Genomic DNA, 14,788 nt, shown 5'->3' on the forward strand with positions numbered 1-14,788 from the left:
CCTCTCCCCTGAGCCGGCAGGGGCGGGGGCGTAGGTGATGGGGATGGCATGCTAGGAGAGATGCAACCTTGGCGTCGGCTCATGAGGAACTGCCAGCTATCAAGAAAGCCCACCTGCTGTGGTATATACAAGGGAGTATCACTCAGCCTCGAGAGAGAAGGAAACCCTGCCATTGCGACAACATGGATGGAACTTGAGGACATGATGCTAAGTGACATAAGCCAGAGAAAGACGAACACTGTGATATCACTTATATGTCGACTCTTAAAAACAGTTAGACTTTTGGAAACAGGGAGTAGAGAAATGGTCACCAGGGGCTGGGGCGTGGAGGAGCGAGGAGAGGTTGGCAAAGGATACAAACTCTCAGCAATAAGATGAATAAGGTCTGAGGATCTAACGTGACTGTGTCATGGTGACCATAGCTGATAGCACTGTGTTGTACAATTGAAATTTGCTGAGAGAGTAGAACTTAAATGTTCTCACCCCCAAAGTACATAATAAACAAATAAGTGAGGTGGTGGATGTGCTAACTCACTAGATGGGGAGAATCATTTCACAACGTGTAGTATATCAGATCACCCCAATGTACAACTTGAATTATCTTCCAACTTTATATGTCAATTATACCTCAATAATAATAAATTATACCTCAATAAACCTGAAAAAGGGAGGGAGGGAGGAAGAAACTAAGTGAATTACCAAAAACCAACCCTGTCTCAAGGGAGGACAGTTTTCTATTCAGTGATGCTAACTCCATGATTGGGCTAGAATCCCAGACTATGAGAATGTTATCTACTCATCTGCTAGAATAAAGCATGGGTTTGTCTCTGAACCGACACTCTACAGAGAGGGTAACTCATCGGTTACTCAGGGCCTCTCAGCCTCAGAGTCCTCCATGGTGAGATGGGGGTAATAATCACGGTGCCTGCTTCGTAGGCCTTAGGAAAATTAAGTAATGAAATCATGTATGCATAGTGCTTAGGGCTCAGTATGCCTCAGACATCATTATTTTTCTAGAAGAGTCTTCAAGGACCAAGGAAGGGAAATGACTCGCCTAGGGCCCCACGGCTGATTCACAGCAGAATCAGGGTTTAGACCCAGACTTGTGGCCCTTGGTGTGCTGCCCAGTGAGAGAAAGGCCCTTCGGCCCAAGTCTGACAAAGAACCTGGAGCCTGTCAGGCTCTCCCCTCCGATGACATGAACCCCACTCCGTGCGGTGTGCCTGGTGGGCAAGGGTGCCCCATCCACAAGCACGAATCACCCCACCGCCAGCAGGGCCAGGGATGGCTCGCTCATCCCTCTTTATTTTTTAAAAAATTTTATTGTATTTTGGAAGAACACTTAGCACGAGCTCTACCCTCTTAGCACAGCTTTAAGCGCACAGTGCAGTGCCGTTGGCTGCAGACGTAGTGCTGTAGTCAGGTTCTCTAGAGCTCGTTCATCTGCCTTTTGCCTGAAACTTTTTGCCCATTGATGATAACTCCTCATCTCCCCGACCCTTCAGCCCCTAGCCACCTTCCGCTCTTCGAGTCTGTGAATTAGACCGTGTAAGATAGCTCATATGAGTGGGATCACAGAGGATTCGTCTTTCTGGGACTGGTTTATTTCGCTCAGCGCATGTCCTCAGCGTTCATCCTGGTGGGAACGCAAAACGGAGTAGCCTCAATGGAAAACAGTATGGAGGCTCCTCGACATATTAAAAATAGAACTACCTGTGACTAACCCAGTTTATAGAAGAAGAAGTGACAACCGGAGAGGTGTCTTTCCAAAGCCCCCGCGGTGAAGAAGCAGAGCTGGACCCAGTTCTGAGCCGCAGAGCCCGTGCCTCGCTGGCGGCAGGGAGCTGGGCCCACCCCTGATCCAAGAACCGTTTGCACACAGCCTCGTCTCCACTGGTCTCCAAGACCCAGCCTCCCCTCTTATTTGGAACCAAGTCAGAAAGCTCCCCTCGCAGTAGCCGGAAGAGGCCCTTTCAGAGTATAAGTAGAATCGAGGGCTTTGTTGGTTGGAATAACTATTCCAGTCAAGAGGCTCCTTCGTTTTGCGTTTGTTATTTAGTCATTGTTTTCAGAGGCAGACGCTGCAGAGGGAGATCCAGGGTGTGGATGTTTATTTGCAAACCGTGGGCTCTGGGGTGTACACAGCCCTGGGAGACTGTGCCGTCTTGGGTAGGACGCTGGAGCTGGGCCCACTGGGTCCACCAGACTTGATCCACATCCTTGGGGACGAACAGCCAAATAGAGTAACACTGATGGTGATGATAGCTATTCTAATGGACATGGACATCCACGAGACAGGCTCTGATGGTAACATACCCACTTTTACAGCTGAGAGAACCGAAACTTAGAAAGGTGGCTTACCTGGTCCAAGGTCATGCAGACCTGCCTGACCAGAGGACACGCTCCTAACCCCTGCAGCTTAACTTTCTCCTCCCAGATCATATTCCTACAAGGTACCACAGGCGTGATCATTGCTAGCATCACGACATCTGCACAACCCATTGACCCTTGCCAAGTACCTTCATCTTCGCCATCTCTTTAGGGCCCAAGGTTTACGTCGTCCTTATTCGACCATATTATGATAAAGAAACACGCAGAGCTTGGGTGGGTAACAGGCCTACGGTGGCACAGCCCTCCATGAGTCCTTGGCCTCCACACCTGCATCACAAAAATATACTTGATATGCTTCCCTACAACCCTGGGTTTTTAACATTTGTCTGAAGTCAGCTTTCCCCGCTGCCTCTAATCACTCTGATTCTTCCACCTATTTTCTGTTTTGTGCCACAGGAATCTGATTATACTGTTAAACTCATAGATTTTTTTTAGGAGCCGGGCAGTGTTTGGGTTTCAGTCTGTGAAGACACACATAGCTCTGACCACATGTCATTGTTTTCTGTCCTGCAGCTGGAAAAAAGTCAACTGACAGGCTTCTAGGAACAGATTTTTGTCTTTTGGAGATGGGGACAGTTGGATCGAGCATAGTGGCCATGCTAGGGCTCTGGCATCACAGACCAGCTCAGCCAACTCCTAACTGGGATGTCTCTGAGCTCCAGCTTCCTCAGTTGTATAAGAGGAAGGTAATAGCTCTTTTCTCATAGTGGTTTGGATAGAAGTAAAAAAGTCATGCACAGAAATTGTTTTACACATAGTAGGCACTCAGTAAACAGTATTAGAACTAGCAATAAGCATCACCTTTATCGTTAGGTTCTATTATAAAAGTAATGCATTTTACAAAATGCAGTTAACGCGGCAAAGTGTAAAGAAGAAATGAACACCGTCATGCCACCATCTGACCCTCTGTTAGTATTTTAGTCCATGTCTTTTAAATTGTTATGGATTGCATTGTAGGACTTCTCTTTTGCTTAATATATTATAGACAACGTTCTATATCAACAGGTATTACTAAGACCTTTGGGTCGACTCCTATTTTGGACCATTATACACACTATTGAGGTGGAGGCCCCAGGACCTTTGCACTTGCTATGCCAGCTGCCCAGAATCCTCCTCCATCCATGATAATTGCATGACTCACTCCCTCAGTTCACTCGTTCAAGCTTGTTCAAGTGTATCCACTTCACATCAGCCTACATTTGGCCACCATAGCCAAATAAACCCCGCCCTGAACATGCTTAAATTTTTTTCTTCATAACCTATGTCACTGTTTGCAATCGTATTCTCTATTTGCTTACTTTTTTAATGGCTTTCTATCCCACTAGCCTAAGCAGCATTTGGGAAAGGACTCTGTTGTGTCCACTGACAGGACCGGAACTGTGCCTGGCACAGAGGAGACGCCGCATTGAGTAACTAATTGAACAAAGAAAACATCCTATACATAGAGATGGGCATATTTGCCTTCTCCTCCCCCAGGGTAGATTTTTAGGCATGGAGTTACGGGGTCAAGGGGACTGCATATTTAACGCTGTATGCAGTTCCCACATCACCAAGCTGTGCCGGCTGCCACCCCCTCCGGCAGGGTGGGAGAGAGCCCATCCCCAGTTCCCGCCCCGCTGGGAATCTCACCACAACCCACTGACGATCCCACTCCTGGTGCAGGAGGCCGGGTGCTTTCCAGGAGCACAGTCCCAGAAACGGTGGCCCGGGTGGAGGAGACCCACCCCCAGGGGGGCCTCTCTGCCTGGTCTACGGGGTGTTTTCTTGTCCTCTCCAGCGACCCCGTGTCTGAGCAGCTTGCCAGAAAGGGCGATGCAGGAGCCGGGGGTGTGGAGCAACTATAGGAAGCTGGTGACTGGCACCTGGCAAAGGGCACCTCAGCCCCTTTGAACAGTACCCCACCCTGCTGCAACTCGGGGCAGAGAACTCGCACATTCACTCTCCTGTTTATTCGATAAAACCCATCAGGGTCCAACCACGTGCCAGATGGGGAACATTGCCATTGTGGTCATGGAGCCAGCCCGAGGCTATCCCACCAATTTGATGGGCCCTCGGCAAGGCGCTTCGCCCCCCTGAGCCTCACCTTCTTCCTCTACCTCTGGGCTCATACGTGGACAGGGCTGGTCAGGGCACAGGCGAGGGGCAGGTGTGTAAAGGATGGAGGCAGACTGGGGGGCAGGGGGAGAGGAGCAGGCAGCGTCTCAGGCCTGGAGGCATTGTTTGACTCTGAGATTCTGGAACTTTCGTTGGCCTTTGCTTTTAAGGATAGCTGCAGGGCTCTGAGGTCGAGTGCATCCAGCTTTTACAGCGTGGCTCCCCTCCTTCCCTCTGCCTAAGCTGTCTCAGTGTGTGTGTCTGGTTATGTGTGTTTGTCTCCATTTATGTCTGTGTGTCTGTCTTTCCCTGCGTTTCTGTGTGGATCTCTCTACATGCGTGGTCCCCCGTATGTGTGGGAGGGGAAGGTCCTCCTGTCTGTTTGCAGGTCTCTCTCTGCGTTTCTCTCGATGTGTGTGGCCTCTCTGTATCCCTCCCCTGATCCCCACCTCTCATCCCCATCTCCATCTCTCTGTCTCCTTTCTGTAGATATTTTTTGTCTTTCTCACCCACCCTTATCCCCAAAATAGCTGTGCTCCAGAAGAACTCCAGGTTTTTGTTCCCCCTTGTCTTTACTGCTCCCCAGACCGACCGTCTGACCCAAGTATGGCTTTATGCTATTCACACCCGGGAGCCTCTGCTGCTGGTGTGGCAGTGTATCCATGTCTGCGTCTGTGAATCTGCTCTGCTTTCTAAAAACCCTAGAGAGAAGTTACAAAAGGCGTTTCTCATTGTCAACACCCAAGTCCCCTTAGACACCAGTGGCCTTCACTCCCCGTACTGCTCTCCAATGCAGCAGAGCGGGGGTGGCAGGAGCGGGGCTGGATTGGGGCCCCTACTCCCGCCTCTGTGCACACTCGCTGTGTGACCTGGGGAAACGTGCTGACCTCTCTGAGTCTCGAGTATGACGTAGAATTCCTCCTGGAGCTAAGTAATGACCCACACAGAGCCCTCAGGACCGGCACTCAGATGACGTCAGCTCCTCTGGACCAGAGCAGCCAGTCTTCTCCGGAATGCATTCATTCATTCACTCATTCAACAACATGGCAAGAGACATCCAGGGCTGGAGAGCGTGGCTGTTCCCAAAGGCCTCATAAACCTCACTTGCTGGGAACTCCAGATCATTGTTACCCAGAGACCTTGGGGCAGGGATGAGCAGTATTATCTGAGTGCCACCGGGAGCTCCTACAGAGTGGACTTCCTATGAAGCATCGTATCCACGTTTAAACCTTTGAAAAATCACCCAATGAAATCCAGGTAGAAAAAAGTGACACAAGTAGCCATTGTGTTTTTGTTTTGTTTTGTTTTGTTTTTTGTGGTACGCGGGCCTCTCACTGTTGTGGCCTCTCCCGTTGCGGAGCACAAGCTCCAGACGCACAGGCTCAGCGGCCACGGCTCACGGGCCCAGCTGCGCCGTGGCATGTGGGATCCTCCCGGACCGGGGCACGAACCCGTGTCCCCCGCATCAGCAGGCGGACTCTCAACCACTGTGCCACCAGGGAAGCCCAGTAGCCATTGTTTTTAAGCATCCCTTCCTTTGTTTGATAAATAGTCTCCAAGGGAAGTGGAGAGAGGTTACAGCCAGCCCTGTGATAATTACGCTGCCTTTGGGCTGTGGTTGCGGGAAAGAGAATGTAAGCTTTTCTCATATGTCATTATCTTTTTACTTTGGATTCTCACATTCCTTAATCCATTCATAATCCATTTGTGAAAACAGCCTCACAGCCCATGTGCCTTTGTGCTCAAGACTGTGTCCAGGACTGGCAAGTAGGAGGGTTTAAGGATTCTGGGTGGTTGGTTGGATGGATGAATAGGTTGTTGTGTGAGTGTTTAAAGGGACATGATCCTTCCAGGCACACCTCTCATACGACCACCAGGAAGGCCCAGTGTATTTGCAAGTGGTTTGGAGAGAAGATTAGAGGGTGGTTAATAAAACCCTCTGCTTGCTCCCCAGTTTGTCTTCAACCAGAGCCAAGATGTTAATTATCCCCAGGATCGCAGCTACTGATTGAACAGTCAAGGAGACAAAGATGGTGGGGTATCAGGAGAGCGCGGGGAAGTGGGCTCCGGAGCTTTGGGCTAAACTCTCTGCGGTCTCCTCTGTCCCTGCGGGCAGATTGTTCACTCCTTCCCCACCCTCCAAGAGCATACTTCTATCATAAAACAATTGAGCATTGTCTTCTGTTTTTCCCACTTGGCTGAGAGCTCCTCAAAGGCAAGGATATTTTCCCCCAATTTTAATTTTCTAGTACCTAGCACAGTATAGGCTAAGTTAATATTGCGTGGATCAGTGAGTTGATCGTTAGATGTTTGGAAGAGTGGATGCATGGATGATTTGCTTGGAGGATGATGGGTGAGTGGATGAATGGATGGTTGGGTTTTTTGGGGGAGGTGATAGGCCATTGAATGCTTTGCTAGGTGGGTAGTTAAATGGTTTGTTGGATGGGTGGTTGAATTTGGACGGATGGATGGATAGATGGATGGATGGATGGATGGATGGGTGGATGGAGGGTGGATGAAAAGATGTAACCTGATTGGCCACCTAGAGTCAGCCTCCCACATGATACACGAATCCACCTTGCAATGCCTCTGACTTCCTCATGTACATGCCAATCTACCTGCAATAACTAATGTACAAGATATTTCATTAACTAAGCAGAATTGTTATAAACATTTCCAAATTCTGGGTATGGTAATGTAGTGTATATTAGTGGTTAAGCACATAGGCTTTGGAAACAGACCTGGGTTTGAATCTCAGCTTAACTTAATTAAAGCAGTGTGACCTTGAGCAAATAAATCGCTTGGCCTCTCTAAGCTGTGGTTTCCTCATTTGCAAAACGGAGATAATGGCCCTACCTTTCAGGGTTGCTATAAGGATTAAATGAAATAATTAATGGTAAGGACTGCTGAATGCTCAAGAAGGGTACTGTAATCGTTATGGTACCAAAATGTACCCACCTGTAACTTTTATTTTCACCAAAAACCAGATGTGTGCCAGATATTCTTACAGTGTTATGTATCCAGTGACAAGCATTCTGATACAGTCCCTCATCTTTTGGCGTTTATGTTCTAGTAGGGGGGTTCAGACAATAAACAAGGAAACAATTTCAGATGGTGTTAAATGCTATGTAGAAAATCGAAATAGGTCGAGGTGAAAGAGAGAGATGTGGTTGGTGGGGGCCAGGTGGCCTTATTGTGACCTGTGAACCAGTGATAAGAAGATGTAGCCATACGAAGATCTAGGGAGAGTGTGTCCCAGGTGTCAGGAATGGCCAGTGGAAAGGTCCCAAGGCAGAGACGAGCTTGCTCAAGGAAAAGATAAAAGGCCAGGGGGCGAGGTAGATGGTAGGGGCGATCAAGGCCCAGGGGTGTGCAGTCATATCTGCGGGAAGCAGGTCCCGCAGGCCATGGACACGATACACGCTAATCTCATTCCGTCCTCTGGGACAACATAGAAGGAGCCTCGCTCATTTGGTGGCCATTCAGCTTCCCAGTGGCAGCTGACAGGCTCCCAATCTCCTGACCTCCAGGCTAAACAGTCCTAATTCTCAGCTTTCCCAGTTGACAGTCGGAGACACCTGCAGCTGCTACCCTGACACGGTTCTGAGTCCCACACACCTAGAACCCACAAGAAATCAGTTTAGACCCAAAGGAAATTCGGCTCAGGAAAACCAGGATATTTCTAGTTGGGCCTGTAATGAACTGAACCAGTAAGCTGTGTTCCTCCCTGAAACCTTGCCCCTGGAGCATTTGCAAGGGAAGAAAAGGAGAAAAGGTGTCTTTGAGGCTGCTTCCAGGAGAAAAGATGTCTGGAATCATTTATTCAGGAGCACCTGGTATAGGTTCTGGGCTTTCAAAGAAAAAGAAGCTCTGACCGTGGCTGATCTCCACCCGGGCTGATCCAGGGGCTCAGATGGGTTCATGAGGACCTAGACCCCCTCCATCGCTCAGCAGTGCTTCCCTCTGTGTTGGCTTTCCTCTCCCTGTGGGGACCAAAGGGCTCTTAGCATCTACCAGTTTCATGGATTGCAAACCTCTCTCATCTAGTAGTTCCAACAAAAGTCCAGAATTCTGTCTTCTTGGCTGAACAGCTTGGTTAGGGCTGAACCGTACCTACTGTGGCCAGAGAGAGGCGGTGTCCTGATTAACCAAGCTTCATCCCTGTGACCACCGCTGAAATTGACAATGGAGAGAGACCCACTCCTGCCACACAGACTGAGAATTGAGGAGGGGGATGATGCCCCCCAAAATATCAGATGATAAATTTCCCATTATGCAAGATGGATAACTTGTAGGGATCTGCTGTACAACACTGCTTATAATCCACAGTACTATCCTGTCCGCTTAAAAATGTGTTAAGAGGGTAGATCTCATGTTATCTGTTCTTGCTACAATTTTTTTAAAACGGATGCTCTTAGGAGGAGAAGGGAGAGTGTATTCTGGACAGGCAAAAACAGCACGTGTTTCTTGCGTTTCCCAACTTGAAATTAACTGCTCCTTCCTCTGTGATTCAGAAATACACCTCTTACATCTCTCATCTCCTCCTGCCTTGTTCAGTAGTTTAATATGTGTACACATGTCTCCGTCCGTTCTTTTCAGCTTCCTGGGGATGGAAACCATATCTTCAGGTCCTCAGGGTTCCTACTCCTGTTGTACCAGGACAGCGTAAGGGTCCAGGACTTGTTTGGTTAAGTTGAATCAGGTTTCAGGGCCCCATATGACTACTTTGCCCCTCAAATAGTTTCCGGGGAGAAGCATCAGAGAAACGCCCCCCCGAGGACGACCGAGCTCACCCCACCTCTGTGGTTTCTCGGGTTTTCCCAGGCAAAGCCAACAAGAACATTCAGTGGGATGAGGATTCGGTGGAGTATATGCTGGCCAACCGGGTCAGAATCGCCTTTGTCCTGGTGGTCCACGGCCGCGCCTCTCGGCAGCTACAGCGCATGTTCAAGGCCATCTACCACAAAGACCACTTCTACTACATCCACGTGGACAAGGTGAGGACCGCCCTTTCTCTGCAGGTCTGTCTTCCTCTCTCTAAGCTGACCTCTCCTTCAGGGAAGGCTTGCAGGCTGAACAGCTGCTTCCCCCCAGAGCATTTGATCTTGAAGTGCCGTGTGTGTGTGTGTGTGTGTGTGTGTGTGTGTGTGTGTGTGTGTGTGTGTGTGTTGGTTCCAAAGTTCCCAGCTGTGACTTTAGACTTTCTCCATAAACATTGTCATTCGTACCTCTTTTCCTCACTGTCCCACTGCCCGATGCAGTGCCTGTCGCTCTGTGAAGATAACTAACCCAGGGGTGGGGACACTGTTTCTGTAAGTGGCCAGAGAGCAAGTATTTCAGGCTTTGTGGGCCATACGCTCTGTCGCAGCTACTCAGCTCTGGCATTGAAGTATGAAAGCAGCCATAAAAAACATACGTAAATGAATGTGTGTGACTGTGTTTCAATAAAACTTTACAAAAAACCTGCAGCCAGCTTGCTGACCCCTGAGCATCTTGTTCCAGAGGTTTCTGTCGGTCTGCTGACGTGACATGACTATGTCTTTGGTCAAGAAGGCAAAGGGGATGCCTATCCAAAAAGTTTGCTTCTTGCAGGCCTGCGAGAGGGTAATGGAGAAATTCTACCTCTTGAAATACTCATCAGCTCTAGATGCGGCTATATTTCTTAGCTTGTTTACCTCAGACCATATGTATCCATCTTATAGAAAAATGCAGACTCCCAGGCACCCGCCTACACCTAGTGAACCAGTGGCTTAGAGGCGGGGCCAGGGAATCTGCATTTCAGATAGCTAAAGTAATATTTTAAAAATAATGAAGTTCGAATAGCAATGCAGAAAGACACCCCGGGCCTGAATCAGTTACTTGGCAAAGTTCGGAAGCCCTGTCAGCTAGAAGGGAAGGGACAGAGAGGGGGCAAGGGACAGGTCTTGGTGTTTTCTGCTCTGCTGAACGTCACCCTTTCTCTCCTGGGAAAAGCGCTCTAATTACCTGCATCGCCAAGTGCTCCAGTTCACCAGGCAGTACAGCAACGTCCGCGTCACCCCCTGGAGGATGGCCACCATCTGGGGGGGAGCCAGCCTGCTGTCCACGTACCTGCAGAGCATGCGGGACCTCCTGGAGATGACCGACTGGCCCTGGGACTTCTTCATCAACCTCAGCGCAGCTGACTACCCCATCAGGTAAGGCGGCCCGGCCCCAGGCCAGCCTGCTTTGGAGTCCCGCTTCCCCTGTCACAGCTGGGAATCCAGAGGCAGAAGCAGCCTGCCTCCTGTCTGGAGAAGCCTTTCTGCCTCTGTGAGACACATATGCACTGTCTCCATGAGATCTCTCTGCACAGGGTCCACCCTGAGCCTGAGAATCACGTGAGCATTCGCTCATTCATCCACTCGTTCAACAGAGATTTCTTAAGTACATGGTGTTTCCAGCTCTGTTTGAGAACACACTGCAAAGGCCAAAACCTTTGCAGTGGGGGAGACAGACAGCACATAAAATAAGTAAAATGGTACATCAGAAAAATAAGGCAGAGAGCAGCAAGATGAGAGTGGCCAGGAACGTCCTTCCCGAGAAGAATGGAAGACGCCGATGGAGTGAGCCACCCAGACAGGGAGAGTGGTCCAGGAGGAGGGCGGAGCTGGTGCTGAGCCCTGTGGATGCCTGGTGTGTTCCAGGAACAGCAGGGCTCAGGGTGGCTGGAACAGAGTAAGTGAGGGGGAAAGTGGTAAGAGACAGAAGCCAGAGAGAAAATTGAGGTGAGATCATGGAGGTTCTAGAATTTGGCCATTACTCAAAGAAAGATGGGAATCGCTGGCGTGTTTGGGGCAGAAGAGGGTCAAGGTCTGACTTAGGTGTTAATCTGAAAGGGACAAAATGGAAGAAGGAGGAGTGCTGTGACAGCCCGGGCAGAATCACAGACAGGCGTCTCCGGGCTGTTGGAGGCCCGTGTTGTGTTCACCTGGCTCCTCTCAGATTTTAACACATGAGTTGATTGCCCACATTTTAAAACCGGGAGATTGCAACTGAAACTCCAGATTTCTAGCTTCTCTTGAAGCCCTCCCACTGAACCTCCAGGCTGCTTGGCCACAATTGTGGGCAGCTGGTGGAACAGCCAGCAGCCCCTAGGCAGAGAGAAACTCAGATGCCACCAGGAAGGCCTGTCCCTTTGCACGAACGTTGGTCTACTCTTTAAAAGAGACGTAAGCAAAGAAAACCCCTGGAGATCTGTAGAGGGGAAAAAAGGCAAGAAAATGAACTATATTTCCTATCAAGAAGGCAGCTCTTTGCTTGACTCTGTCTTCCATCTTGATTTTTTTTTTTTTTTTTTTTTTTGCGGTACGCGGACCTCTCACTGCTGTGGCCTCTCCCGTTGCGGAGCACAGGCTCCGGACGTGCAGCCTCAGCGGCCATGGCTCACGGGCCTAACCGCTCCGCGGCATGTGGGATCTTCCTGGACCGGGGCATGAACCCATGTCCCCTGCATCGGCAGGTGGACTCTCAACCACTGCGCCACCAGGGAAGCCCCCATCTTGATTTTTGACAAGGCTGAAAAGGAGAGGTGAACGGGGTGAAGGGGAGAGGGCCTTCCTTCCTCTCCTGGCACTGGGTATAGCATTCCCAGAAGAGCTAGATAAAAGTTTTCAAACATGCACAAGAATATGAGACTAGTATAGTGACCCCCACGTCACCCAGTTTCAACTGTAATCGGTTCACCTTGTATCTATACAAGTACAGACTTTCACCCTCTACCACCAACCCTTGGTGAAGCATTTCCAAGACGTCATATAATTGTATCTGTAAATATTTCAGTAAACATATCTAAAAGGTAAAGTCTCTCTTGGAATTTAACATCAATTTGATTATCACACCCAAAATATTAACAGTCATTCTTAATGCCATCAAATGTGGAGATCACATATTCCCAGGAGTTTGGGTTTTGAATCAAGATCCATATAAGATACAGGCATGGAGGGAAGACCTCTCTTTAAAACTAGCAATGGCTTCTGTCTCCTTTCCTGTGCCCCTTTCAGTCCTGGGCTTGGTGGCATCCCATCATCTGCTGGGAGAATCTGGACCTTGGAGGAGGTCAAGGGAAAGCACAATCCTTGATTAGTTTACGTAGGATACTCCTGGCACTCTTTGAACCTGAGGAAAATAATGGGGATTAGAAAGATACCAGTTTTCTTTTATTCATAGGGTGGCAGGAATACAAGGGGGTGATTATGAAGTATCTCTGGCAGACTTTTACTTACTTACTTATTCATTCGTTCAAACATTCATTCCACAAACATTTATTAAGCAGCTACTATGTTGAGTACTGCAAGCACTCCTTGGGCATTCAGTGGAGCACGGATCCTAGCTGGGAGGATAGAATTAGATAATCATGCAAGGGACACATCATAGTAGGTGTGAACAGACTGTGAAGAAAGGAAGATGGTGTGAGTGGAGGAGGGGCATAACCAGGGGGTCAGAACAGTAGCAGTTTTGAGCTGAGACCTGAAGGATAAGAAGGGATCGGCAGACAAATGGAAAATAGAAGATCCTTCTAGACGAGGATTTCCCAACCTAGACATGAGTGACATCAGGCAGGATCCTCCTGTGTCCTGGGGGCTGCCCTGCTCACTGCTGGCGTTTGGCAGTACCCCTGGCCTCTACCCACTAGATGCCAGCAGTGGGCCCCGCCCCCAATCACTTGTGACAAGCACAGACATCTCCAGATGTTGTTCCCAGAGGAGCAAAATCGCCTCCAACTGAGAACCGTCTGAACAGCCTGGACTCGGGTCAGAGATGAACTAGTTGCCGTTGAGAAATTTAAACATGGCTGGAGTATAATAAACAAAACAGTGAGGAGAGGTGAGTGTAGAGAAGCACAAGGCATGGGCGAGTTAGAACATTCTCCCTCCACCTTCCAAATAAGGACCGCATTCAGAAATACCCCAGCATGCTGAGTGCAGCTGCTAGCGTGTCAGGCACTCCCATCAAGGGTCTAGGGTCTCACTCTCCCACCTCCGGACCTCCTGTGGAGGCCTCAGAGTTCATCTCAGCCTCGGTTGGGTGGTGACACTTGGCCAGAGATCTCAAGGGCAGGTGGGCCAGCCCATGGCCCTTCCCCAAAGAATCTCATCAGGTCTCAGTGCTGCCCCCCAGAGGCCCTCTGTTGATTTGCAAGTTGAAGCCGTAACAGCGGCCACTTAGCCAGGTCACCTCGGCCAGGATGTCAGGATTTCTAGCATTTCGTATGCAGGAGGATGAGTGCTCAGGCTTCCATCTGATGGCTTAAGGTTTGACTCTGAGTTCTGCCACCTTACTAGCGGGTGACCCTTGGCAAGTAAATTCAATCTTTGTGAAATCAGGTTATAACAATAGAACCGAGCAGAGTTTGGGCACTTAGAAAGCTCAGTAAATGTCAACTGTTAATTCCCAAGCTGTCTCCAAGGCTGCACCTCATAATCTCCAAGAAAGATCCAGAAATCCTTTCTCAGACCGTGCGCCCCCCCCCCCCATTTGGGGGTTCAGAGAAGGGAGTCGTCATTTTTTTAGCTTTAATGCTTCAGTTGTCTCGACATCTCTGTCAGTCTGTGTCTCCTCTGCCCCCCACGGCCCTCATTCCCACGCGCCCCACCCCAAGCTCTTCTGGCCACTCACGTTGCCAGCCTCGTGGCCAGAGGCACTTCACGCATCAGGCACTGCTGCTTCCTCTTGCTGTTGTTTTCGTAAAATCGCCCCACACAGAAACATACGAATTTTGCAGATGAATGGTTTTATCCTGGGCAACTCTGATAAGCTTTCACTTCCCATCTGCCGCTCCATCTGTAGCTTCCAAGACCATGACTTCTCCCCTCCCAGGAAGGATGAGCAAACTTAAGAGCCTTCTCGAAGGGGCGTGAGTGCCCAAGTCAGTAGCTTCTACGAGGCTCTGAAAACCTGGGGGGATATCCAAGGGCAGAGGCCACCTGTCGTGGCTGCTCTGAGCTGTTTGTGGCTTGACATCGCCTGCCCGGTCTGCTGCCTAGTTCTGACTGCTGGCCAGACTCATTGGTCGTCACTGGCCAGTAGCCTCGATGAGACCCTGGACACAGACAGCCTGGCTGCAGAATCTTCCACCACCGACCGGCCGTGTGAGTTGGTACAATCAGCTTCAGCCTTCTGCATCTCAGCGTCAGCACCTAAAAGGGGGCACAGTATCAGTACCTACTTCATAGGGCAGTTAGGAGGATTAGAGGACATGTTGCACGTCAAGGGCTTAACACAGTGCCTGACACAGAAAGTGCTCGTTAAGTGCAGGCTGTTACTCTTATAGTGGTGGAGTAGC

The 14,788-nt window shown here is 49.6% G+C and overlaps 1 protein-coding gene across 1 annotated transcript in view; it reads left to right on the forward strand.

The window, feature by feature from the left end:
• XYLT1 (xylosyltransferase 1) overlaps nucleotides 1-14,788 on the forward strand; it is a 311,724-nt gene that overhangs the window by 220,854 nt on the left and 76,082 nt on the right. The window contains 2 exon segments of the mRNA XM_032605511.1: nucleotides 9,310-9,482; nucleotides 10,459-10,661. Coding sequence (XP_032461402.1) covers nucleotides 9,310-9,482; nucleotides 10,459-10,661 — 376 coding nt within the window.

The sequence above is a fragment of the Phocoena sinus genome, chromosome 15, assembly GCF_008692025.1.
Source record: "Phocoena sinus isolate mPhoSin1 chromosome 15, mPhoSin1.pri, whole genome shotgun sequence".
NCBI classification, from domain to species: Eukaryota; Metazoa; Chordata; class Mammalia; order Artiodactyla; family Phocoenidae; genus Phocoena; species Phocoena sinus.